The 24679-nt window shown below is 38.4% G+C and overlaps 4 protein-coding genes across 6 annotated transcripts; 2 read left to right on the top strand and 2 right to left on the bottom strand.

The window, feature by feature from the left end:
* The first annotated feature begins 516 nt into the window (after positions 1–516).
* Positions 517–7453, top strand: LOC117823952 (serine/threonine-protein phosphatase PP1-beta catalytic subunit-like). Its single transcript, XM_034699245.1, has 8 exons — positions 517–648; positions 2531–2662; positions 2876–3106; positions 3197–3301; positions 3692–3763; positions 4269–4420; positions 4734–4868; positions 5641–7453. The coding sequence occupies exons 1-8, from the start codon at positions 597–599 to the stop codon at positions 5743–5745; spliced, it is 984 nt and encodes a 327-aa protein (XP_034555136.1). The 5' UTR covers positions 517–596; the 3' UTR covers positions 5746–7453.
* On the bottom strand, positions 7133–16768 carry bpnt1 (bisphosphate nucleotidase 1). Its single transcript, XM_034699246.1, has 9 exons — positions 16392–16768; positions 14633–14754; positions 14354–14458; positions 14157–14264; positions 13982–14030; positions 10318–10409; positions 10044–10241; positions 8504–8609; positions 7133–7876 (listed from the first exon to the last, which is right to left on the bottom strand). Exons 2-9 carry the CDS (start codon positions 14750–14752, stop codon positions 7725–7727), a joined length of 930 nt encoding a protein of 309 aa, XP_034555137.1. The 5' UTR covers positions 14753–14754; positions 16392–16768; the 3' UTR covers positions 7133–7724.
* Positions 11564–24672, top strand: grcc10 (gene rich cluster, C10 gene). Of its 2 annotated transcripts, none has more exons than XM_034699249.1 (4): positions 11564–11632; positions 22040–22093; positions 23798–23974; positions 24150–24672. In XM_034699249.1, the coding sequence occupies exons 1-4, from the start codon at positions 11572–11574 to the stop codon at positions 24287–24289; spliced, it is 432 nt and encodes a 143-aa protein (XP_034555140.1). In that variant the 5' UTR covers positions 11564–11571; the 3' UTR covers positions 24290–24672. The 2 variants fall into 2 exon arrangements, with proteins under 2 accessions (XP_034555140.1, XP_034555141.1); XM_034699250.1 differs by lacking the exon at positions 11564–11632 and adding an exon at positions 19688–19795.
* Positions 18006–19894, bottom strand: saysd1 (SAYSVFN motif domain containing 1). Of its 2 annotated transcripts, none has more exons than XM_034699247.1 (3): positions 19670–19894; positions 19256–19459; positions 18006–18786 (listed from the first exon to the last, which is right to left on the bottom strand). In XM_034699247.1, the coding sequence occupies exons 2-3, from the start codon at positions 19439–19441 to the stop codon at positions 18463–18465; spliced, it is 510 nt and encodes a 169-aa protein (XP_034555138.1). In that variant the 5' UTR covers positions 19442–19459; positions 19670–19894; the 3' UTR covers positions 18006–18462. The 2 variants fall into 2 exon arrangements, with proteins under 2 accessions (XP_034555138.1, XP_034555139.1); XM_034699248.1 differs by lacking the exon at positions 19670–19894 and adding an exon at positions 19610–19656.
* Positions 24673–24679: the final 7 nt, after the last annotated feature.

Here is a 24679-nt window from a genome sequence, read left to right as displayed (position 1 = left end):
TGGCTCAGCATACTGCAACACAGATCGAACAGAACAGTCATATTACATAATAAATTCAAACGCAGTATGTAGTAGGCAGTACCTACTGCCTACTACATTAGTAAGTAGTATGTAGCAGGCTGTTTCGAAAACAGCCTCTGGCTGCAGAAAATTTAAAAAATGTCTGTTTTCTGGAACGGGATATTTTGGGTTAAAAACCGTACACTGGGAAAAGGCGGAGCGACGCTGTCCATTTTATATACAGTCTATGGATAAAACAGGGAAAATAAAATGTATTTAATCATGTCCTTTCAGGTCTTCCATACAAAACAGTATCAACCCTGTGTCCCAGTTAATATATATATCAAGATGACAAACAGGATAAAATCAGCAAAAAAAATGTAATAATGCTTATGCACATTTTTTAAAAATCCCTGTGGGATGCAGGGTTATAATAACTAACATCACAGCCTATGTGCAGACCAAAGAGGTGCAGACTTGTCCTCTATTGAGCCTTCCGGTCCTCACTCAGGGTTAAACTTGTCCTCTATTGAGCCTCCCAGTCCTCACTCAGGGTTCAACCTGCCCGCTGCCCTGCCTGTGGGAACATCAGAAACATGGCGGAGAGCGAGCTGAACGTTGACAGCCTCATCTCTCGATTGCTGGAAGGTAGTGTACCATTGAGATATCTTACCTTACTGTGTCATTTTTCACTAAAAGGGTGCCATTACGTGTTCTTTGTTATATTCAGTAACTTTAACATGTGTTAAAAATCATTTTTAACGTTTTGTTCGATGCCTTTTGGTGCTTATCAGCCTCCAGGACGCTAAGCTAACCGTTGATACAGAGCTAACTGTAGTTAGTTTGTAACTTAACGCTGTAAATGCTTCACTAGCTCAGAAGAGAGAGTTGGGAAGTTATTATTGTCTTATTAATCATAAAACAAAACGGGAAGGGAAACAATCGTCGAGTGTTGTGGTTGCAAAGTAACGTTAACTGTTCTGGTTTAGCTAGCTGGTCGGCTATGCTTCGGACACACCCCCCTCACGTAGATCAGAGCTAAAGCCTGAGCAACATGATGAAATACAATCAATCCAGATCCATCCACAGTGTTATGTGATCACCCAGCGAATTCCCTCCGTGTTGGTATTGAAATGCAGATTACAACCGGGAACTCGAAGGGATAATCAGAGCTAAATGTGTGGACTACTGTCTGCCAAGCCACTACTGATAAACTGATGTCTGATGGTGAAAATGTCCAATTTGAGCCCAATTAAATCTATAAAAATGCCATCCTCACTAACCAGGTGTTTTATTGTCAACAAGGATTTCTAATAGTATCATGTACCTCTGTAAGATGAACTATCTCTTCAAGTTTAGATTAAAAAAACAGAAAACAGTTCCACCATTTTCTCATGCTTCAAACATAAGTGTCATTTTTTTCAATATATGTTTTTATTATTCTATCATTTTCAGAACAAAACAACAAAATTCAAGGCTTATTTTGTGTATAAAGCAGATTTTCAGACAAAGATATGTACTGTTACACCTTCCCCAAAGCACAGAAAAATAAATAAATAGATAATAATAATAGTAAAAGACCTTTGACTCAAAAAGAAATGACACATGACCAAAAGTAAGATTAGCAAAGACAAAAGAAACAAACAGACAAAAAGCAGAAAGAGAAGAAAACCCCAAAACAAAACCAACAACATAAGTATTAGCACATAATAAGTTGTCCTCCAACTCCCATTAATGAAGAATGCATGAAAAGTGATGTTGGATTCGTCATCTCTTATGTAGTTCTAGACACCTTTTTCTTCCACTCTGAAGGGTACTGGCCTTTCAACCGTGTATGTTTGAGATCTGAAGGTAAATAATCTAGAACAGGATTCCAGATCTTAAGGAATGAGCCATCATTGGTCTCAATAACTGCACTTATCCTTTCATGAGGCATTACATTGAAAATCCCCCTATACCACAGTGTTACTGTGGGTGTGGTGTCTTTAACCCAATTTAACAGAAAGCAAGAAGCAGGAGTTAGTCCAACAAGTGATGATTATGGGAAAGTGCTAATTCCTTAGAGGGCAAACCCAATAAGAGGAGCCCTGGATCCTTTCTTATTGTCGTCTTAAAAATTCCACTCAGTTCCTTAGCTATGTAACTCCATTACCTAGCAATTCTGTCGCACTCACAGAAATAATGATAATGAGTCCCAAGGTCTGTTGCATTTACTGCAGATGGGAGAAACTGTTCTAAATGTCATTTTTATAACTCCATATCTCCTTTTTTAAATGTATGTTTTTGTCCTGTTTGAACTACACTGTCCCCACACACTCACAAGCTGTTCATGCCTGTTGCGTGTTCATAACTACCCGTGTTATTGGAGTAAACAGAAGGAGGTCAGGAGCAAAGCACACGCAATTTGGGTCACATTTGTACTAACCTAACCTACAGTGTGACAATACACTTGGTCCCTTCACATTTAGTCATCTTAGCTATTTTTGTTTGTGGTGTCTTGATACTTACTTAGTCCTGTTTTGACTTCCAGTGCGAGGATGTCGTCCAGGGAAGGTGGTACAGATGACGGAGGCTGAGGTGCGGGGGCTCTGCATCAAGTCCAGAGAAATCTTCCTCAGTCAGCCGATCCTGCTTGAACTAGAGGCTCCGCTAAAGATTTGTGGTGAGAACAAAATCAACAAAAACACTTCTTTGTTTGGGGTTTATGTGTATGCTTCTGGTTTGACACTAATCTGCTCACAGCTGTAGGTGATTAGAAAACGTTTAGTTTTAAAGACAAGAGGATGAATGGTGTCAGAAGAATTATGACTACATTATCAATTTAGACCATGAAGCATCAAGATGAATGTGAAATGAGCTGCTCTTACCCTTCCAGGTGATATCCATGGACAGTACACAGATTTGCTGAGGCTATTCGAATACGGAGGCTTCCCTCCGGAGGCAAACTATCTGTTCCTGGGGGACTATGTGGACCGGGGCAAGCAGTCGCTGGAAACCATCTGCCTGCTGCTCGCCTACAAGATCAAATACCCAGAAAACTTCTTCTTGCTCAGAGGGAACCACGAGTGTGCCTCCATCAATCGCATTTATGGCTTCTATGATGAGTGTGAGTTTCAACACTGCATTCGTACAGATTCACTTCTACTTATCCAAAAGCCCCACATTTAAACTTCTTTTATTGGTTCTGTCTCCTCAGGTAAGCGCAGGTTTAATATAAAGCTATGGAAGACCTTCACAGACTGTTTTAATTGTCTGCCCATCGCCGCGATCATTGACGAAAAGATTTTCTGCTGCCATGGAGGTTTGTGATGCATTCCTGTTACATAGTCCTGCTGCTAACGTGTGCAATAATGACTGTCTCAGAGTAATTAAGGTGCTTGTGCATGGGTTAAAAATAGACCATGACGCAACTTCACATCTCATACATTCATGGAAAGGATTAAATATTGGGTAGAAAAAATGTAAGCAATTAAGGAGTGTATCCATGATATTATAACACTGCTTTACTGTTAGTTGAATATAAACATGTGTTTATTGTCATCGTCAAATTACGACATTGTTTCACAATCAGCTTGTTAAGTTCTTTATATGTAAGTCAAGCAATGTCACTTTGCTGTGAGACAGAAAGTAATTAAGTATACACAGGGATTGCTGTAGAGCAACCTTTAACACACTCATTTGTTCTCCTCAGGGCTCTCACCTGACCTACAGTCAATGGAACAGATCCGACGCATTATGAGACCTACGGATGTCCCAGACACAGGTGCACTGCTTCATTATAATAGATTAGATTACTGATTTAACTTGTGCTCAAGGTAAAAATAAAATGTCCTTGTGTTACACGTTAGATTGACATGCCTCTGAAACAGGAGTTACCAGGTAATCAGACGTGCTTCTATAATCTGTAGCTGTAGTGATGCCATTATTTGTGTGCGTTTGAATGTTTTTTACCTGACACGGACTGCAGATGAAGATGAGCCAGCTTTATTTAATAATTGTACACTTACACCTAATCACTCAATTAAATAAATCTGAACATATAAACATAACATGCTGATTCTGCATTTAATTTGTTTTTCTTCCCTCACACTAAAGTCATATATTAAATAAAATGACTAAAAGGACTAAAAGGAAACGTATACACTATTCCCTGCTGAATTACATTGTTGTGCAACAGGGTTAAAAGGCCATCTATGAGTATAACCAGAACAGGTAACTTGCTGTTAACTGTTTATGTTTCTAACTGCTCAATTCCTATCTTGTGTCAGGCCTCCTGTGTGATCTCCTGTGGTCGGACCCGGACAAAGACGTGCAGGGCTGGGGAGAGAACGATCGTGGTGTTTCCTTCACCTTTGGGGCGGATGTAGTCAGCAAGTTTCTCAACCGTCACGACCTGGACCTCATCTGCCGAGCACACCAGGTAACACTCGAACCACTGAGTTCAAAATGTTACAATTGGGATTAAGACACAAGTTAATTAAAGGCAGTTAAACCGGGATAAGTTTGTCTCACAAATTCAAAGGACTGTTGAAATATCAGACACATATGAGTGATTATAGAGATGTACAAAAAAGTGCTTCTTTGGGTACAAAAAATCCCCAAGAAATCAAAATAATTAGTGAGTTTTTGGAGATTCTTAAAAAAAAAAGACTGAAATGATGAATCTATTATCAAAATTCTCAAAATCACTACAAAGGTCAACTAGTGTGAGGTCTTATCCTGTTGTGTTTCAGGTTGTTGAGGACGGATACGAGTTCTTTGCCAAACGACAGCTGGTGACTCTGTTCTCGGCTCCCAACTACTGCGGGGAGTTCGACAATGCAGGCGGCATGATGAGTGTTGACGAGTCCCTAATGTGCTCCTTCCAGGTAAAAAAAAACTCAGTGTATGACTTGTGTTTAGGGTTACAAAATTCCAGGATTTTTTAAAATTGGAAACTTTCCATGGGAAGTAATGGGAATAAACAGGAATTTACTAAATTGAAGGTTGGCTCTTACTATGAAACTTAAATATAATTTTGGAAAATATATTTTTTCACAATCCTGACTAAAACAACCAGGTTTCATGCAAGTACAGTTCAATATCTATGCTGTTCCTCAATCACATGCACATAGCACACTGCTTACTGCAGGACTATTGAGACCTGGCCCCTACATGCACTGTGCATTCCTCCATCACATGCACAGATGATTTCTAGAATCCTGCAGAGGCTAGGCTTGAGAAGCTTGAGGGAAGATGCTTTATTATTTGCATGTTGAATGGGACTTTTTTTGGAGGGAGAGGGGCTCTTTTCATTTAACATTTTGAATGGCACTTGCATTTTGGGTTAATTTTTTAATGGGTTGGGTTGGGGGGATGAGTAACACTGTTCATCAAAATATTTAACACTTGATAAAGTTCTACTTAGAAATAAATTATAATATGATACCTTTCCATTAAATTACCCTCAATTCCCATGGAAAATTTCCAATTTTGGAATATTTCCAAAATTCCTCAGTTTGACTTCCCATGTAAATTTACTGGAAACTTTCCGAAAATTTACCTGAAATGTTCTACCCCTTGGCAACCCTTCTTGTGTTCTTACATAAATTGATTACATGTGTGTGTGTCAAGTATGAACTAATTCAATTCTTCTTTTAGATTCTGAAGCCATCAGAAAAAAAAGCTAAGTACCAGTACGGAGGGGTCACTTCAGGTCGCCCAGTGACCCCGCCACGTACCACTCAGGCCCCCAAAAAGAGGTGAGCGGCTGGTCCCGACTCTCCTCCTCCTCCCCCCTTCCGGCGGGTCGATGGCCCTCGTCCCTGCAGGCTGCCTCAAACACTCCAGCCCTCTCTCAGTCAGCTTGTTCATGTGTAAACAGAAACTTCAGGAGTGTGTTTTTTGCTTGTTTTGTGGATATTTTTCTGAACATGTGAGTGGTAATTTTTTCTCCATACTTCTCATGCTATGGTATGTATTAACTCTGCCCTCACTTTAACTACTCAGTCCATTCAGCAATATTGAAACGAACCTCTTGTGGAGTGGACGAGATGTTAAGAAACGATGCTTCTCTGCTGTCAGATTAACAGTTTCCATCGTGGTTTTGTGAATGCATGCACGCTTGTTACTTCAGACAGGTTCTCTGGACCTGGTCGATGTAAAAACCATAATTACCCATGACAAGAGTTGAGTCTTGTCTCTACTTGATTCATATTAACATAAATAGTGCCATTGTCCCCTTGTATACTGGCTACAGTAGTGCTCTGCTAAAGTAATACTTTGACTTTTTGGTGAATATGCTCATTTGCTTTCTTGCTAAAAAAGTTTGAGAAGATTGAAACGACTGTCTTCAGTCGAATATGAAGCTACCTAACGTGGCAGGCTAACTTCACATAGCACAAAGATTTGAAAGGGTAGTTAGCCGACTGTTTTTTGTAAATACCTAATTTTTTTTAACGTCCTTTAACTCCCAAGAAGTATTCAGCCTCTAATCTCAGTATAGAGAGCCAGATTACTTATATTCCCTCTTCTTCCAGCCGGTGTGTTAGTTTAAAGAAACTAGCTTCTGGCTGTAGCTTCATATTTAACAGGCGTGTAGTTTCAATCTTCTCATGTAACTCGTAACATTTTGTGAAATACGCATTAAGTAGCTTCAACTTTTTCATGAACAATCGCCCAGAAGGCATTGTTTCTTTTCTTTTCCCTGTGACTCAAGAATGTTTTTCTTCCCTCAGAGGGATCAGTATCCTGGGATTTTAATATAAGTGCAATAAATCGCTTAAAGACTTTTCATATGCACATCAGCGTAGGCAGTAAAGGCCTATATGGACATTTTAAAGAAGGACAGCCCAACCCATGCTGGACCTTAAATTAGGTGTTCACATACTCTAGATGCTCTACATCACACCAGTGTCACCAGTCTGTTTCACAGCCAACACCAAGCTCGACCACGTTTTTCATCCCTCATATCACCAAAGAAGGACTGCTTGCAGTATCAGAGAGTATCATTTGACTGATAAAGATTCAATTTAAATACTGAGTGTAGTGGAAAAATGTAGGAACCAAGCACCAGACGGCACCTTCAGTTAGTCTGGTTATCAGATGGAAGGAGGGAGAGAGGTTTAACACGACGTACGGTACAGGATCACACTTCTTCTTTTTTTTTTTATTATTTCCTCATCTGTTTGTTTCACATTGAACAGTTTTGCACATTCGGCCATCAAAGCATTGTAAAAAAAAAAGGTCATACTCATCAAGTTACAATGATGCCATTTTGTTTGTTGTTGGCATAGTGCTGGTTATATGACATTGTTCCCACTAAACAACAGTTAACTGATGTACTTAATTTATTTTAATCTTGCCTTTTGCCTTGTAAATCTATCGGTCTTCAAGTTGGAAACAGTATGTGAAGATGTTTGAAGATTTGTAGGAGTTTGTTTCAAACGAGTGAATTAAATGGAAGTGCTGTTGAGTCCGCTCTCTGTTTCTAAATGACTTCAGTGACGCTGAATGATACAAACATGTTGGTGCTTTAATTTGTCTGGTGTGATATGAAATGATCATTGGAGTAAATACAGATGTTCACTATAATCAGAAATGAGTTCAAATTTTCAAAAAGTGCAAAAAGATATTTATAAAAGTCTCCTGCATGTGTGTGCAGGATGTTTCCTCTGCAGAGTGAATGTGTTGATTCCTCTTAATTAACAGTCACTGATCAGTATGATTTCTGATGCAGACGGACCTCAGTCTGACTTCAGGGCTTGCAGCACTGACTGTGGCACTCTGCTGACGTAGTACTCGTGGTTACGTAGTGTAGCAAGAACGCCAGCGGAATTCATGTGCTTTATGTCAGCATTGTAGCAGTACGCATTGCCGTGCATGTCAGTCAGTTTACCTGCAGGAGAGAGGGAAAGTATGCATGTTTTAAAGACAAATTGTGTTTAAATTACTTTATAGTTTGTAAACAGAGACATTTTTATTTAACCCTCCTGTTATGTTCGTTTCTCTGGAGCATCAATAATGTTCCTGGGTCAATTTGACCCCGGACATATTCAATAATCCAAAAGTGTCAGAACCCCAAAAACCCAATACACATTTTTTTAAATCTAATTTTTAACTCCATTACTAACCATTTAAATCAAGATGTAGTCCATTGGTGTTCTTTAATCCTCACAGATCATGGTTCAATGAGGATAACTCATTCATTAAAATTCATGTTAAACTTTTTAATGTACATTGGAAAGCCCTAAATATAAATACAATAGTTCTACATGACATTGATTTTTATTTATTTTATTTTACACTTTGATTTTTGTTTTTTTTCTATGAAGTGATGTTGATAAATTAACACGACACCTCTTCTGTCACATGCTGCACAGATTTTTATGCTGCATTTAGCTGGTTTTGAAGGCATATAATGGCTTAAATAGACTCTTACAAAGAGTCAATTTGACCCGAAACATAACAGGAGGGTTAAAATACCTCAGTCATCCTTCACCATGACAGAGAAGAAGATTTTTACCTCCAACGGCGTGCAGGATGGCTTCAGGAGCGCAGGTGTCCCATTTCTTGCACCCTGGACTGGCGAAAACGTAAGCGGAAGCTTTTCCTTCAACAAGCTGGATAATCTGCACAGGAAACAAAGATTAACGTGTTAAGGGATGTAGTGGTGATGTTATAGATGAACCATTATCATTTCTTGTGATGCACCTGAAGTTCACAGCCCACTTTGGCTGAATGACAAAGCTAGGGACCTCAGCGCTAATGTAAATCAAATGCATGTATCTTGATCATTTTTACAGCTGTAGTGAAATTCTCAGGGGCAGCAATGAAGTAAGTACGACGAGAAGATGAAGCACAACACTTGGGTACGAATTTAAGGTACTAACATGTTTTAAAGACTTGACGTAAATAACAATAGATGCAAAAGCTGTTCTTTGTACTCTCAATGTATTATTTCATCACTATAGTTACTTTGAAGATTGAGTCTCATAAAACAATATATGAACATCATGTAATTTAGGATGTATTTCAAAGATTTAAAGAAGTCTTAATGATCTCGGGAGGGAAATTCATGAACTAACCAACAAATAGAGAGTAAATCAAGCAGTTTAGCACAATCTTTAACAGTTTTTTCACATTATGAATAATATATATATGATTAATGACTATGACAAGTTCAATTTTGATGTCTATTTGTACTTAAACTTGTTATTGGGAAAAAAAAAATGGTTTCTTTTGCAGGCTCCTGAAATACTTTGACAAGATCCTGAGAAATGTTCCCAAGGAGAAAGTTCTTGCTAAAGTTTATCATCCAGGTGAAGTCATATTTAGGATCAGAGGCACTGAGGATCGTCTTCCAAGGTCAATCAGTGAAAAATGTCTGACATATCCAACACTTTTCTCCAATCAGAGGTAGAGAGTGAGCTGAGATTTGATTTTCATCAGCTGTCATCTAAGCTGGATAACTTACAATGGCCTCCATGGACAGCCAGCCGGGAGTGCTCTACAAAGAGTCGACAAATCCCTTCAAACAATATTGGTCTCCTGTGGGTTACACTTCAACAGTTTGTTTGTGATTTTAAATAGTTTTAGGAATTATTTTGGTTTAAAAATACAAAATGACTTCACCTTTAAAAGAACTTGTAAAAGTTTCTCAGGATCAACCCACATTTTTCCCCTTTATGTCTCTTTTGGGGGCTTCATTTAATCCTTTACTATAAATTCTAATAGATTTTATATACATGATGGTATTTTCACTTTAAATGTATCAAAGATCTGACTAATTCTTCCACTTCCAGACCTTTCACACCAACACAGCATTGACTGATTGAGTTATTATTTCTCTGATATTACTATGTCTTAAAATACTGACAGTCCTCTGCGGTCTCTTAGTTGCATTTATTATTTTAAAAAGGTCAAATCTGGCCAAATTTTCAAACTTAAATTAGCCCTTTATCTCTCAAAAGGTAATTCTTTAATGTTGAAAAGCAGAGCCTTGTTTTACCCAACTAGTCTCTTTCGATGGCAGGTTTCAATGTGTAACTTTAAATCAGCCTCACCTTGTTTCCTGCACCCCCCACTCTTATCACTTCATGCGGCTCCATGGCATCCACACAGTCCGTTACCAGCTTGTTACTATGGGAACGTGTGGTGGTGACGATCCGTCTGTCACCTTGGACTTCCTGCAGCTGAAATCCAAACGCGCCCAATCCCAGGATCCCCCACATGGTCCTCCCTAAATGTGCTCCTGCTCCAAGCTGATGGAGGAAACATTTGAATCAACCAGCAGGAGGTGAAGGACAAAGATGAGAGATGGTTTAGTTCGGTCTGTACCTGATAGTTGTAGAAAGGCTGGTTGATAATGCCTGCGATAGCCCTGCCTCCGTATGCAATCCCGATGAGCACCGTCACGTTATCAAGCAGCCCTTTAATCAGAGGACAGTGAGGTGTGAGACACTCAGACACTGGTTTCATACAAACATAAGATTATATTTGATTTGGCCTGTTTTAAGGAGTTACAGCAACAACATGCTGGGAAAACATGCCAAGGTAAACATGGTGGGTAATGTATTTATTTTCAACGATTGCTCCCCTGATGGTGCAGAATAAATAAGGTTAACAGTTCTATTAGTTTCCCGCTGTTGGCTTCCCATACAGAGAGCTGTGCTTTGAACTTGAGAGGGGTCCAACCCTTTGTGTGGTGTCTGGGCCTCAGTTTGGTGATGGAGACACCTTGATGCTGGGGGCAGCAAGAGAAACAGAGAGATAGGTATACAGCAGGAAGAAGATGATAACAGAGATAAAGGTAAAGGTAAAAGTGAAAATCTGAGCAAGAAGGCAATCATATAATTTTGTGCACAGAACTGAAGGGATTCAAAAGATTTTAAATGACAGAAATTGGAGGTTACATTTCATATGAAATGATGAATAAAATCTGATCTTTTTCAGACTCTTAAGTAGCCACAGTATTTTTTTAAATTTGCTTACTGCTACTACTTTAGTGTTTTCAATGATAACAGATGATGTTTATCACTGCAGACTGTACCTTAACAGTTATAGTTGCTGTTAGGGGTTTTTATCTGGTTATGAAACATACTGAAATTAACATTGAAACCCTCCCTGTTGAGTTGATTGACTACATGCTACAGATACAGCCTCTTTTGTTAGAACCCCTCACAGAAGCTTTAACAAACATGGAAGAGTAACTTAATTATGAATTAAGTGAACTAGAAAATACTCCCTTTGTTAACAATTTAACATAAATATAATGATATATTAGTTTACATACAAAATTCTTTCACATTAACTTCCGATTGTTAGTTCATGCAGGAAAGCCGATTCGTCATTGGGTAAAATAACCTGTGATGACCAATAATTCAAAGCTATTAAAACTGTTTGTATTAATCTATAAGTCAGTGAAATAATTATATGATCACATTTTAAAATTTACCAAAACGTACTAACTACATTAGAGGTGTATGGCAACTTTAAAGATATTGTAGGGGCCATAATGTTGATTTTCATGTCTTATTTGTTAATCATGATCATTTCCTTTTTTTGGTTGACTTCATTTCCAGTTTTGGGTTCATGGGTGTGGTTTACCTTTTCACTACCTGTTCAGTTGTATGGCGGGAGGCATACAAAGAGGGTGAGTAGGTTTGAATATTTTTCGTTGATCACCACTGTCATCCTCATCATTTATTTAGATCTTTTTTGGTATTTGATTATGTCGAGTCTTTTGTTAATAAATAGAAAAAACTTTCATGGACTCTGATTTTGATTTATGGGAAGACGCGTCACAAACACGAGTGTACTTAGTCTCTGCAGCACTTTTCAATCTTAGCCGCTTCAGAGATTTTTGACTTAAATAAACAGGACAGAGAGACAGGAGATGTGGCGAGTAGAGAGCTGGGGAGCAGCAAAGGGTTGCAGCCAGGAATCCAACCAGCAACCACTGTAATGAGGACTAAAGCCTCTGTATATAGGGCACATGCTTAAAACCACGAAGCCAAGTGGCACCCAAGTGTATGGCAACTTTAATTGCACATCTGTTGTGATGTTCAGTAGCCATTAGGACGATGTCATATTGTTTATTTTAAGTATTCACAAAATAAATTGCTTCCACACACAGTCAAAACATGAGATTGTATGCCTTCATAATGTAATTCATTAAAGTAATACAACAGGTTTGGTTTTACCTTTCAAATTTTTAGTTTTAAGTCAGTTGACCTGGTAGTAATGAAACTGCATTAATAAGAAAAGTTCAATGTGCAGTGTTGCAAAATGTTCAGAGGCAGAATGTACAGTCATGGCCAAAAGTTTTGAGAATGACACAACTATTAATTGTCACAAAGTCTGCTGTTTCAGTTTTTATAATGGCAATTTGCATATACTCCAGAATGTTATGAGGAGTGATCAGCTCAACTGCAATTAAATGCAAAGTCCCTCTTCGCCTTGAAAATGAACTTTATCACCAAAAACACATTTCCACTGCATTTCAGCCCTGCAACAAAAGGACCAGCTAACAGAATTTCAATGACACACAGGTGTCACACACATTAACACAGGTGTGGGTGTTGATGAGGACAAGGCTGGCGATCAATCTGTCATGATTGAGTGACTGGACACTTTAAAAGGAAGATGGTACATGACACCATTGTTCCTCATCTGTTAGCCATGGTTACCTGCAAGGAAACACGTGCAGCCATCATTGCATTGCACAAAAAGGGCCTAACAGGGAAGTTTATAGCAGCGAGTAAGATTGCACCTCAGTCAACCGTTTATCGAATTATCAAGAACTTCAAGGAGAGAGGTTCAATTGTTGCCAAACAGGCTCCAGGGCGCCCAAGAAAGTCCAGCAAGCGCCAGGACCGTCTCCTGAAGGTGTTACAGCTGCGGGATCGGGCCACCACCAGTGCAGAGCTTGCTCAGGAATGGCAGCAGGCAGGTGTGAGTGCATCTGCACGCACAGTGAGGCAAAGACTTTTGGAGGAAGGCCTGGTGTCAAGGAGGGCAGCAAAGAAGCCACTTCTCTCCAGTAAAAACATCAGGGACAGACTGATATTCTGCAGAAGGTACAGGGACTGGACTGCTGAGGACTGGGGTAAAGTCATTTTCTCTGATGAATCCCCTTTCCGATTGTTTGGGGCATCTGGAGGAAGGCTTGTTCGGAGAAGATGAGGTGAGCGCTATCATCAGTCCTGTCTCTTGCCAACAGTGAAGCATCCTGAGACCATTCATGTGTGGGGTTGCTTTTCGGTCAAGGGAGTGGGCTCTCTCACAATCTTGCCTAAAAACACAGCCATGAATAAAGAATGGTACCAGAACGTCCTCCGAGAGCAACTTCTCCCAACCATCCAAGGGCAGTTTGGTGATGAAGAATGCCTTTTCCAGCATGATGGAGCACCTTGCCATAAAGCAAAAGTCATAACAAAATGGCTCGGGGAACAAAACATTAAGATTTTGGGCCCTTGGCCAGGAAACTCCCCAGATCTTAATCCCATTGAGAACTTGTGGTCAATCCTCAAGAGGCAGGTGGACAATCAAAAACCCACAAATTCTGACAAACTCCAAGCATTGATTATGCAAGAATGGACTGCCATCAGTCAGGATTTGGTCCAGAAGTTGATTGACAGCATGCCAGGGAGAATTGCAGAGGTCTTGAAAAAGAAGGTTCAACACTGCAAATATTGACTTATTGCATGAATTCTGTGTAATTCTTAATAAAAGCTTTTGATACTTATGAAATGCTTCTAATTGTATTTCATTATACCATAGAAACATCTGACAAAAACAACTAAAAACCCTGAAGCAGCAGACTTTGTGAAAATGTAATATTTGTGTCATTCTCAAAACTTTTGGCCATGACTGTACATGCTGCTGATAGTTTATTCGATGCTCTGAATAGAAGTGTGTGGAGCCTTTTTGTTGATAGAGGGATTTGTAAAGGGTTTCTGTACAAACATAGGATTTTATCAACAAAGCAAGAAGAACCTACCTTCAGTGTACTCCTTTGTGCCGTCAAGGGGATCCACCCAAACCACTATCTGAAAAATATATGTGCACACATTAAGGCTAAACAGTGTGTAATCACTCAACATAACAATGCATTAATGTATTGATACAACTGTAATACACATTTGTTAAGTTATCTTAGCTCTTCTAGTAGTTACCTCCTCCTCTTTTAGCCCACTGTACTCTGCTGGACATGTCTTCTGAAGGATCTCCTCTAAGTGACCGTTCTCAATGAGATCGTCCTTGATCTCCTCAGCTGGAAGATCCTGATAAACAAGCAACGTGCATAAGCGTAACACTTTGTAGTTTCTTCTATAAAGCCTAATGATAGACTTTTTTATGATATTTCACTCACCTCCTCTCCAATGATGGTGATTTTGGGGAAGCGTCGGGATAGTGATGCACAAATGCTCTGCTGTGCCATTCTGTCTGCCAGTGTCTGCAGATCATTAGCTCCCGTCTGTGCAGGAAGAACATGGAGCCCTCAGAACACTATAAAACAATTAACTATTTCCAGTGTTATTACTGGCACTTTATCCCCTCAGCAAGACGTATTATTACATGCTGTCTTACTGGTACAACTCGGACAAGCTTAACACTTAGTTTGGGATTTAAATCTCATTGAGGGTCCCACCTTTTCAACAATGCCAAGCTCTCCACTGTGGAGAACCTTCCTCACAATGGACCCTGCCTTTTCAGCCACAGAGTGGGCAGATGCCACCAGCCGCATTAACACAGCAGGGTTTCCAGACATTGCTGTGAGACAGGATAGAGATTTTGTTTAAGGACATACACTTTCAGAATCATGCATTAAGAGTTGATAATGATGCTTAGAGACTACGTTGCAAAAAAACCCCATCTGCAGTCTTTTTGCTATTTGTTTAGACAGATAGATAGATCTCAATAGAGATATTGAGACTTTTAAACGTAAACTAAAAACGTATTTATTCAGTCTGGCTTTTATGTAGGGTTTAACAATTGTATTACTTACCTTTGACTGTAATATTGATTTAAATGTTGCTTTATTATTTTAATAATTTTAACTGTTATCTTATTCTATTTTTATTTATTCATTCATTTATTTATTTTATTTATCTACTCAGTTTTATTGATATTTTTAGACTGTTTTATTTTCAACTCTTATCTTTACCCTTTTTAAATCTATTTATTTTAACTATTTGTATTCTTTTTTCCAACAATATATTTATTGAGGGTTTTTTTTACATTTTTTTTACACATTTTAGATACAAAACTACAAATTGATGTGTGCCTCACAACCAAGGCACCCACCAACATTAAACATGAAAACAAACTTCTTCTCAGACCAAAAGCCATCTTTTATGCAAATATATATATAAAATAAAATAACATGAAAGGGAAGTACACAGTCAAAAAATAAAAAATATCATATTATCTCCACAAGCTTCAATCAATATGTATTGAGGTTTCCATCAGAGAAAACCATAGGAGAAAACTCATTCCTTCTCCTCATCATCTGACAGCTCAATACTTTTCACGAAGGCAGTAAAGGGTCCCCATATTTTTTTAAACACATCACTATTTCCTTTTATAATATATGTCACTTTTTCCAAAGGAAGGGTTACAAGCATTTGTCTTACCTAGTATGATATACTTGGTCTGTTTATATTTTTCCAAAACATTGCAATGGATTTTTTGGCATGCAAAACACACAGATCTTTCATTATCTGATCATTCAAGGTAAACTTATGATTATTTGGGTAAGGTTCTAAAAAGGCCTAAAAACTATTTGTATTCTCAATTTTGATGATAATTTAACTTATTTTAATTACACACATTTTATTGTTGGTGTGCATTAGTCTCTATTTTATTGTGTTATTCTAATATTAATTTATATGATTATGATTATTATTATTTTCCTCTAATATGTCTTGCAATTGTTTTATTTCTGCTTCTTTCTTGTTTTCAATCGCTGTAAAGCACCTTGGGTTGCATTTGATTTGAATGAAAGGTGCTATATAAATAAAGCTCGATTGATTGATTGATTGATTGATTGATTGATTGATTGATTGATTGACAGACACTGCATTACCAAGTTATCTACTATCTTTACATTTCCTGTGCTGTGAATGTCTTACAAAAAGTGTGAAATGAATGGCAAGTTGGCAATGAACAGATAAACCTAATAAAAACCTAAGATTTCAGCTCATATTTTCTTTAATTGTACGTATATTTCTTACATTACCATTATTAGTCAGTAGGGTTGCCATCTAACCCAGTAGAGTGTATAAACCCTTACATTATGCTGCAAACATCTGCATCTCTGTCTCATTAGCGAAAATGCTACTAGCCAAAACAAAGATGATCATGTAAGATTAGCATCTTGTAGAAAGGTCTTGATGGTGGATACTTACTGATGCAAACTCGACGACAGCAAACCAGACTCACAAGATCGTTGACTTGAATTTAGCAGAGGTAGGAAGTGAAGAAATAACTTTCCCCACAGAGATGACAAAAACTGTGATGAGCTCCACCTGACCAGAAGACGAGTAGCTAGCTATCAGAGCTAACAAGTAAGCTAGTAACGTCTGCAGGATCTAGGGTTAAAAGCACACAGAGGACTCTCAAACAGACTCACATGTGGAAGTATTTTACACTAAATATAATATTTTAATAAACGGAAGGTGTGTCAGTCTTGCTAAACACAGAAACTAACGAAACGGTAGGTAGTGCAATAGGGTTTGGCTAATGCGGAATTAGATAACAGTGAAACATCTCACTTTCACGGTTTCAGATGTACTCTTTGTGCAAAACGTCACATCACGGGTCCAAGCGCCCTCCGCGTTTAACAGCAAAAGACAAATAAAATAGTTCCTTCAAATGTTGAACATTTCCATGTTCCTAAACGTCAAATCCCGAATTTGTTGTGTATGTATTTTTTCACCTACGTTAATTATTTATATTGTTTACCTTAAAGGGTCTACCTGCATCCTACAGCCCTCTCGTGTACTTGAATTGAATCTGAAGCAAGATAATTCATTGACTTTAAAACCTGATATCTCAACTTTCTTAAAATAATCTATGTATTTATTGTAATTTCTCTTTTAAGATTTTTTTTGCACTGGTAAGGAGAGCCATCCATTTCGTTGTACTGTACCTGTGCAGTACAATAAAGGTCTATGTACACACTGAAAAAATGCCCCTCCAAAAACAAGAACAAAAACTTACTTTTACCTTGAAATAAGCAAAATAAATCTACCAATCGAACAAGTAAAAACTTGCTTGTTAAGATTTCTTAAAATAAGATGTAATATTTAGAAAACTGTGATCTTAAAATTAGCAGGGAAAACGTATTTTAAGCAATATTTTAACAGTATTTTAAAGCTTAGTGTCTCAGAATAAGACAGGAATGCTAACAATTAGTATTTCTTCAATCAAAAAAAAGATTTTTGCACTAATAAATTTCATGTCAACTTCTTCATTTGAGATATATTCTCCTTAATTCGAGTTGTGTTATAGCGGCACTTCTCTAGATTTAAGATTATCTTGTACTTGAAATAAGATTACAAAGTTTAATTTGAGCATTTTGAGATATAATTTCTTCTCATAGTGAGCTGGATATACTAATATTCAGTCATGTTGTTTTTTAGGATAAGACAGCTATGCTCAAAAGTAGGTGTTTCATTGTGTGCATGTAGTTTGAGGATGTATATTTTTATCTGATTTAGAAGAAACAGTGCCTGAAAACTGTAACCCACCCTTAAAAAAAACAACGTTTCTTTCTTTCTTTCTTTCTTTCTTTCTTTCTTTCTTTCTTTCTTTCTTTCTTTCTTTCTTTTATCAGTGGAGCTATTTTTTAGATTCTACAATAAAATGCATTTACTTAAATCAAGTAAAGGGTTTGTCTTAAATCAAGATTATCCGTCTTCTACAAATAAGATCTCAGCTTAAAAAATGTGCAATCGTTATCCATCGTTATTAAGTGTGAGGGCAAATGCGATACTGCTTAAAACTTCAGAACTCTTCAGTGAACTTTGGAAACCATTTATTTAAATAAGCTTTTTTTCCTCATAGATCAATCTGGATGAATCATCCTTTCAAGTGGTGTTTTTTTTAGTGGTGTTTTCTCCACTTATAACCCCAAAATACTTTCCCCACACTCTATACCAAACCCACTATTAGCATAGAAACTGAAGGCTGAAGGTCTTAAAAACAGATTAGGAATTAATCCTCATAGTATGAACAATATTTTTATATATAGCATTAATTGATCATTGTGATTAATTGCTATGGCATCGCCCACTTCCAAAACCACAACCGATGGGGGTCAATTGACATATTACATTTGAAAGGAAAGCATGGAACCAAACTGTAAGAGTACCCATCTGAATTAAATATGTTATGCAGAAAAATGATCTGACATCATTGATCTAAGTCCCTGTGTTTTCTGTATCGTCTTTTGAAAGACAAGAAGATCTGGTTAGTTCATCTGTTAGTCAGAGGTCTGTAGCCCATCTCTCCCTCCAGCTGCTCTGCAGTGAGCGTGCCCAGCAGAGGCTGACAGTCTGGGTTGAAGACAGAGTAAGCGCTCAGTTCTCCAGGCTCTCGGTCAGCAGGGCTCCTGAGTCCTTCGTAGAGCCAGTAGAAGAGGGAGATGATGAAGAAAGGCAGGCCGAACTCCAGTTCAACAAACAGACCAAGCAGCACCAGCCACAGCAGCACTTTGAGCAGCGTGAGGTTTGTCATGACTAAATGTCTCGAGGCGAGCCACCTTCCTAGAGCGTTGTCCAGCAGCCAGTCGGCTTTGTCCTGTAGGGAGACATAACAGAACACATACATTTAATGGATTCAGTGAGTCTATTGAGTCTCATGAGGAGTGTCTGGGGTTCCCTGCTGAGGCTGCTGCCCCCGCGACCCAGACCCAGATAAGTGGAGGAAGATGGATGGATCGACGGTATCGATATCAGCCATTCTGGCCCTGTATTACTTGGTATCGGATCAAAACCAAAATTTGCGGTATCGCACACCCCTAATATCAGGATCAGAATCAGGTTTATTACCAAGTAAGGTTACACACACAAGGAGTTTGCCTTGGTTTTTGGGTGCTGCAACAATCAACACAAAAGTTAAATTAGATTTAAAAGTTAGGCAGCTATTAAAGAGCAGTACCCCTGTTGTGAAGGAACTCCAAATAAACAAAAATACAAAGAGCAATGTTCAGGAAACATTCAGTCATTTAGAAATCTCAAAGCAGTTCACAACCTGTCAGACGTCTCACCTTCTCTGAGCTCTGAGCTGAGTCTCTGTGGTCTGTCTTCTCCTCTGTGTGTTGACTGTCAGCTGAGGTTGAGTCTGTCTGAGGAGAAGTCTCCATGTCTGTCTGGTCTGTAGTCTGCGGGGCAGCTCTCTCTTCTTTAACAGCAGCCTGTCGTCTGGCCCGGAACTCTGCGAGCTTCTGCTCCATGGATGCACCACACAGCTCCTTTAAAGTGTACACCAACGTTAGGAGGTGTACGTGGCAAAACAGCTGCTGAAACAAGTACCTGAACACTTCCTGATGGCAGCTTTGCTGTAGTTAACCTTTAACAGATGTGTAATATATTTGAATGGACTGTCATCAACTTTAACCTGCCTCAAACTACATGTTGGTGAGGTTTGAGGACGCTACTAGCTTAGGACAGCTTCTGTTTACCTTTTACATCCGCGTTGGTCTGGAAGCAGGACGTACTGTCGCAAAACGGCTTCAACTGTCGCAAAAAGTAGTCGCTTTCCGGCACTTTTTCACAGGTCTGCTACGAGCTAGGTTATTTCACTGCTGGTGAGTTTTCAAACCTTTTTACTTTAATGTTTATAGATCAATGCTTCTGTGATTTATCTGTTGTTGCTCCTGGTAACCTTAAGTTCGCCCTGAGTTAAATTAAAGGTTATCTGTAAACCGCCGAGAAAGCATACGTTTGATTGTCTTTGAATTCAGATCTTTATCTATTTTTTACCATTTTAACAAAGTCCAGTTTAATTCCTTTCTTGACATTTTAGCATAAGTGTTATCTAGACTAACAAACGGCAACGAGAGCTAATGTTAAACGACGAGAGACCATCTTCTTACAGCTGGGTGTAACTAACATTGCGACCATTATGCCAACACCTCCCATTGACTTCAACTGTTTTACACCGATTTGATACCAGAATCAGCTTTATTGGCCAGGTATGCTTGAACACATAAGGAATTTGACTTTGGTAAACTGTGCTCTCTTTGTACAAGGCATAAGAATAAGACATACAATACAAATACAAATATAATAACAATAACATCAGCTATAAATTATACAAAAGAACAACAAATAGACATGACTAATATGTAGACTAAAATAATATGATAATAGTGCAGTGGTGAGTTGCAGAGGTAGTTTTACATTCAAAAAAAAAAGTAGTTAAATAATAAAATAAATAGAAATATGGAATTCTGCTTGGAGAATTGTTGCATTGTATATTTACATGAATATTTACAGAGAGTATTTATCTGACAGGTATGTTATGGTTTAGTGTTCATCAGAGTGACAGCCTGGGGGAAGAAACAGTCCTTATGGTGGGTTGTTTTGGCACACAGTGATGTGTAGCGCCTGCCGGAGGGGAGGAGTTTGAAGAATTTGTGTCCAGGGTGTGAGGGGTCAGCGGTGATGCTACCTGCCCGTTTCCTGGCCCGGGACCGGTACAAGTCCTGGATGAGGGGCAGGTCAACACCGACAAACTTCAACGAGAGCTAATGTTAAATGATGATCTATCTTAATAATGGCAAACATGTCATTGTACACTACTTTTAATAATGAAAGCCATTGTTATAATAATGTATCAGAATATCCCCTAATGTTTGCCTCATGAATACAGTATTTAGTCCATCATGTAAAGCACCCAAGAAATGACTCCAACAATATATTTAACTGTCGATTAATCTACCGATTATGTGTTCGATTAGCCGACAAAGCGTCCGAGTGAAATAACTACTTCAAAATGACGTGTGATTTATTTTTAGTCAGACCGAAACACCAAAGCAAATACCTTACCCTGTATGTGAAACCTGCCTAGCCATAAACAATCATTCTGTTTGTAGAGGATCAGATAAATCAGAATCAGAAAGAACTTTAATCACAATGTATCTCAAGAATACAAAGAATTTGACTCCGGTATTTTTTGCGTACTTCCTGTACAAACATAAATAGACAGACACTAAAAATCAATATATATATATATATATATATATATATATATATATATATATATATATATATATATATATAAGTAAAAAAGGCACAAGTGCAATAAAAGAAACAATAGACAACATGATAATGTGCAACAGTGCAAGGATGAAGGTGGCTCTGTCCATGGGGTAGCTGGTTTAGTGTTAAGTGTTCACCAGTGTGACGGCCTGGGGGAAGAAACTGTTCCTGTGTCTGGATGGTTTTGCGTACATAACTCTTTAACGCTGACCAGAGGGGAGGAGTTTGAAAAGTGAGTGTCCAGGGTGTGAGGGGTCTGCAGAGATGTTACTGGCCCGCTTCCTGGTCCTGGACAGGTACAAGTCCTGGATGGAGGGCAGGCTGACTCCAATGATCTTCTCTGCAGACCTGACTGTGCTGCAGTCTGTGCCTGTCATGTTTGGAGGCAGAGGGAAACCAAACAGTGATGGAGAGAGACAGGACAGACTGGATGATGGAGGTGTAAAAGAGGATGAGCAGTTCTCGGGGCATGTTGAACTTCCAGAGCTGTCTGAAGAAGTACAGCCTCTGCTGTGCCTTCTTCCTGATGGAATCTATGTGGGAGGTCCACTTCAGGTCCTGGGAGATAGTAGATCCCAGGAACCGGAAGTTGTCCACACTAGTAGACACAGTGTTTTTGAGGATGGTGAGGGGCAGCAACCCATTAAAAGAGAAGAAACTAGTACATGTGGTGTGTTTCAGAAGGATGACAGAAGCTATACATACTGTATATTAGCAAAATGTCTATTTTTCCTGTTATTTCCTGTTTAGATCTGAATAAACAATTTTTTTTTATATTTCCTCTACAGATATGGCCTCAGCTCCAGCACAGCAGCCCACCCTCACTGTGGAGCAGACCAGAGGTGAGTTATTTTACAATGATTCAGTAATCACACATGGCTCTGGGAACATAATCAAGAGGACTCTCCAACCTTTACTTTGAACCACCTTCTCTACATGCATTGTAGCAATTCTGTGGAATTCAATACTTTTTCCCCTTTTCACCATTTTCTCCCATTTCAAGAATTTTTTCTGACTTTGTTTGTCTTTGATAACATGCTGCATTCCAGAAATGACTTTATTTTACGTGTTTGATGCTGAAATAGAGTTTCCATGCAGTTATGGATAACTGAAAATAAGCTCACTCTGTGAACTTAATATGTGAATTTTCCTCACAAAATGTGGATTGCAGTCTTGCAAAAGCATCCTCTGTAAATAGAGCAGACATGGTCAGATCCACTCGCATATGCAGGTACAGTGTACACATGGAGATACAATTACAACGCACTGTTTGAATTTCAACACAGGAACTTTCACTCTACTTATTGAGGTGCAGCAACAAGTGTTGCATAACATCACCAAACAGTAATGTGAAAGAGTGGTGGACATCAAACCAGGCATGACACATGAAAGCTGTGGTTACTCCACCATAAACGGATTTCTGAACTCCTAAATTCAATCATTAGTATAATCCTGTCACTAAAATGAATAGGAACTGATGTTTACTTTGGATTATACACAATCTGGTCATTTTCTGCTAATAAAACACCTAATTGAGATTATTTTATTAGGAAAGAGAGGTTGACTCAACATAAACTTATAGATAGTAGAACCAGATCAAACAAAATGTTGGCTTTGGTTCCTTACTTTTTTCCAGAGTTGTTTATAAGATTAATTTTATAATTCTTACAGTAGCATTTTTGCAGTCCTGGGAAAAACACATTCTGGATCATAAATGCTCCATGCTTTGTGTTGTTTGCTGGTTTGCTGAATATTCGTTATTGTATTTAGGTCCGGGGTAACGCCTGCAAAAGCATCCTGCAGACTTTATGCGTATAACACAAAATAAAAAATAAAGATATGAGAATAATTAACTGTGTGGCTATAGTGGACACACCAACACTGTTTTTAAAATCACAGGTGTTGAAATGTGAGGATATCATTGAATTGAACACAGCTCAAATTCTGTACAAAGCGAGAACTGAATGGACTCCAACTCTAACACATTTATTAAAAACTAGGAGGGGTTATAACTTAAGGGTAAACCTTAACCTAAGTCTTCTGTGCTCAAACGACAATGAAGAGTGAGTGAATGACAAACTGTAGGCTGGGTTTGTGGGACATTTTAAATAAATATGGAACCCAAGCAAAGCAGGAACCTTTGTAAATCTGTTCAATATGTCACAAATGACAATTTTAATAGGTATAGAGAAGACAGGAGATTGTGACGGCTGGTTAAATTGACTGATTTGTGTATTTTTTTCCTCTGGTGTTGACTCGGTTGATATTTGTGTCGTAGTTGTTGAAGTAGATGAAGGATAGGATAAAAAACTGCATCAAAAAAAGTAAAACTGTTGAATATGGAGTGATTTATCTGCTTTTATTTTATTAAAATGTTCAAAGCAGATAAATTGTTCATTCTCTAGCTTTAATGAGGCACTCTAAATTATTGCAGAGTAAATATTGAACAAGATCGTTCAGTGTATGAAAAACAATCCACTCACCTTACTACCTCACACTTTCCTTGGAAGCAGAACAACATCTGAATCTTTGTTTTTTTGTCACAGTGGTGCTGAGCGAGGTGATCCAGGCCTTCTCAGTCCCAGAAAATGTAGCGAGGATGGACGAGGCTCGGGAAAGTTCCTGTAACGACATGGGGAAGATGCTGCAGCTCGTTCTCCCTGTGGCCACCCAGATTCAACAGGAGGTCATCAAAGCGTACGGCTTCAACAACGAAGGAGAGGGTAAGCATAATTCAGCATTCTCGGCTCTATAAATTGAGATTGTATTGAATGTTTTAGATCTTTACACCCTCTCACAGAAGGCCCAGCCTGATTTATCACATCATATGGATACTAAAACGTAGACCATAAAACATGTCACACTGTATAAAAATCACTTCCATTACTTCCCCTTCAGGTGTCCTAAAATTTGCCCGATTGGTGAAGATGTATGAAACCCAGGACCCGGAAATTGCAGCCATGTCAGCCAAACTGAAGTCCCTCCTCCTGCCACCGCTGTCAACACCGCCTATAGGAGGTGCCATTCCAGCTTCATAAGGATCACTTACTTTAACTCATCGGTCAACTTCAAGGTTACTGACATTTAATGATTTTGGGATCAACATTGACAAACTGTTATTCCTGTTTTTTCTGTTAAACACTCAAACTCCAAACGCTAACACGTTCCAACAAAGAATATGTAACCTTCTCTTCATGGTTTTACTCAAAGCATGCTTTCAGAAACTTGTTAAATTATTGTTTTTTGAATGTTCAAGTATTTATTTGTATCATGTTACACTTTTTCCATTTTCTTATGTCATGAGCGTTCAACATTTCCTTTAATGCCATCTTGTTTTTTAACTTTTATTATACCATTTTTATATGCTGTCAAATGTATGAAATGTCAGTCTTTTGTTATATATTAAAAGTTTTTCTGTGAATCTTTGT

The sequence above is a fragment of the Notolabrus celidotus genome, chromosome 13 (assembly GCF_009762535.1).
Source record: "Notolabrus celidotus isolate fNotCel1 chromosome 13, fNotCel1.pri, whole genome shotgun sequence".
NCBI classification, from domain to species: Eukaryota; Metazoa; Chordata; class Actinopteri; order Labriformes; family Labridae; genus Notolabrus; species Notolabrus celidotus.
Note: the sequence above shows the minus strand (reverse complement) of the source record. Positions and strands in the feature narration are given on the sequence as shown.

Coding starts and splice junctions, on each gene's coding strand:
- grcc10 (XM_034699249.1), top strand. CDS start 11,572: ATGGGTGTGGTTTACCTTTTCACTACCTGTTCAGTTGTATGGCGGGAG. Junction 11,633..22,039: donor GCGGGAGGCATACAAAGAGG/GTGAGTAGGTTT, acceptor TTTCCTCTACAG/ATATGGCCTCAGCTCCAGCA. Junction 23,975..24,149: donor CTTCAACAACGAAGGAGAGG/GTAAGCATAATT, acceptor CTTCCCCTTCAG/GTGTCCTAAAATTTGCCCGA.
- saysd1 (XM_034699247.1), bottom strand. CDS start 19,441: ATGGAGCAGAAGCTCGCAGAGTTCCGGGCCAGACGACAGGCTGCTGTT. Junction 18,787..19,255: donor CAGCTCAGAGCTCAGAGAAG/GTGAGACGTCTG, acceptor GTCTCCCTACAG/GACAAAGCCGACTGGCTGCT.
- bpnt1 (XM_034699246.1), bottom strand. CDS start 14,752: ATGTCTGGAAACCCTGCTGTGTTAATGCGGCTGGTGGCATCTGCCCAC. Junction 14,031..14,156: donor GTGGGCTAAAAGAGGAGGAG/GTAACTACTAGA, acceptor TATATTTTTCAG/ATAGTGGTTTGGGTGGATCC. Junction 10,242..10,317: donor AGCCTTTCTACAACTATCAG/GTACAGACCGAA, acceptor TTCCTCCATCAG/CTTGGAGCAGGAGCACATTT.
- LOC117823952 (XM_034699245.1), top strand. CDS start 597: ATGGCGGAGAGCGAGCTGAACGTTGACAGCCTCATCTCTCGATTGCTG. Junction 3,107..3,196: donor TTATGGCTTCTATGATGAGT/GTGAGTTTCAAC, acceptor CTGTCTCCTCAG/GTAAGCGCAGGTTTAATATA. Junction 3,302..3,691: donor GATTTTCTGCTGCCATGGAG/GTTTGTGATGCA, acceptor TGTTCTCCTCAG/GGCTCTCACCTGACCTACAG.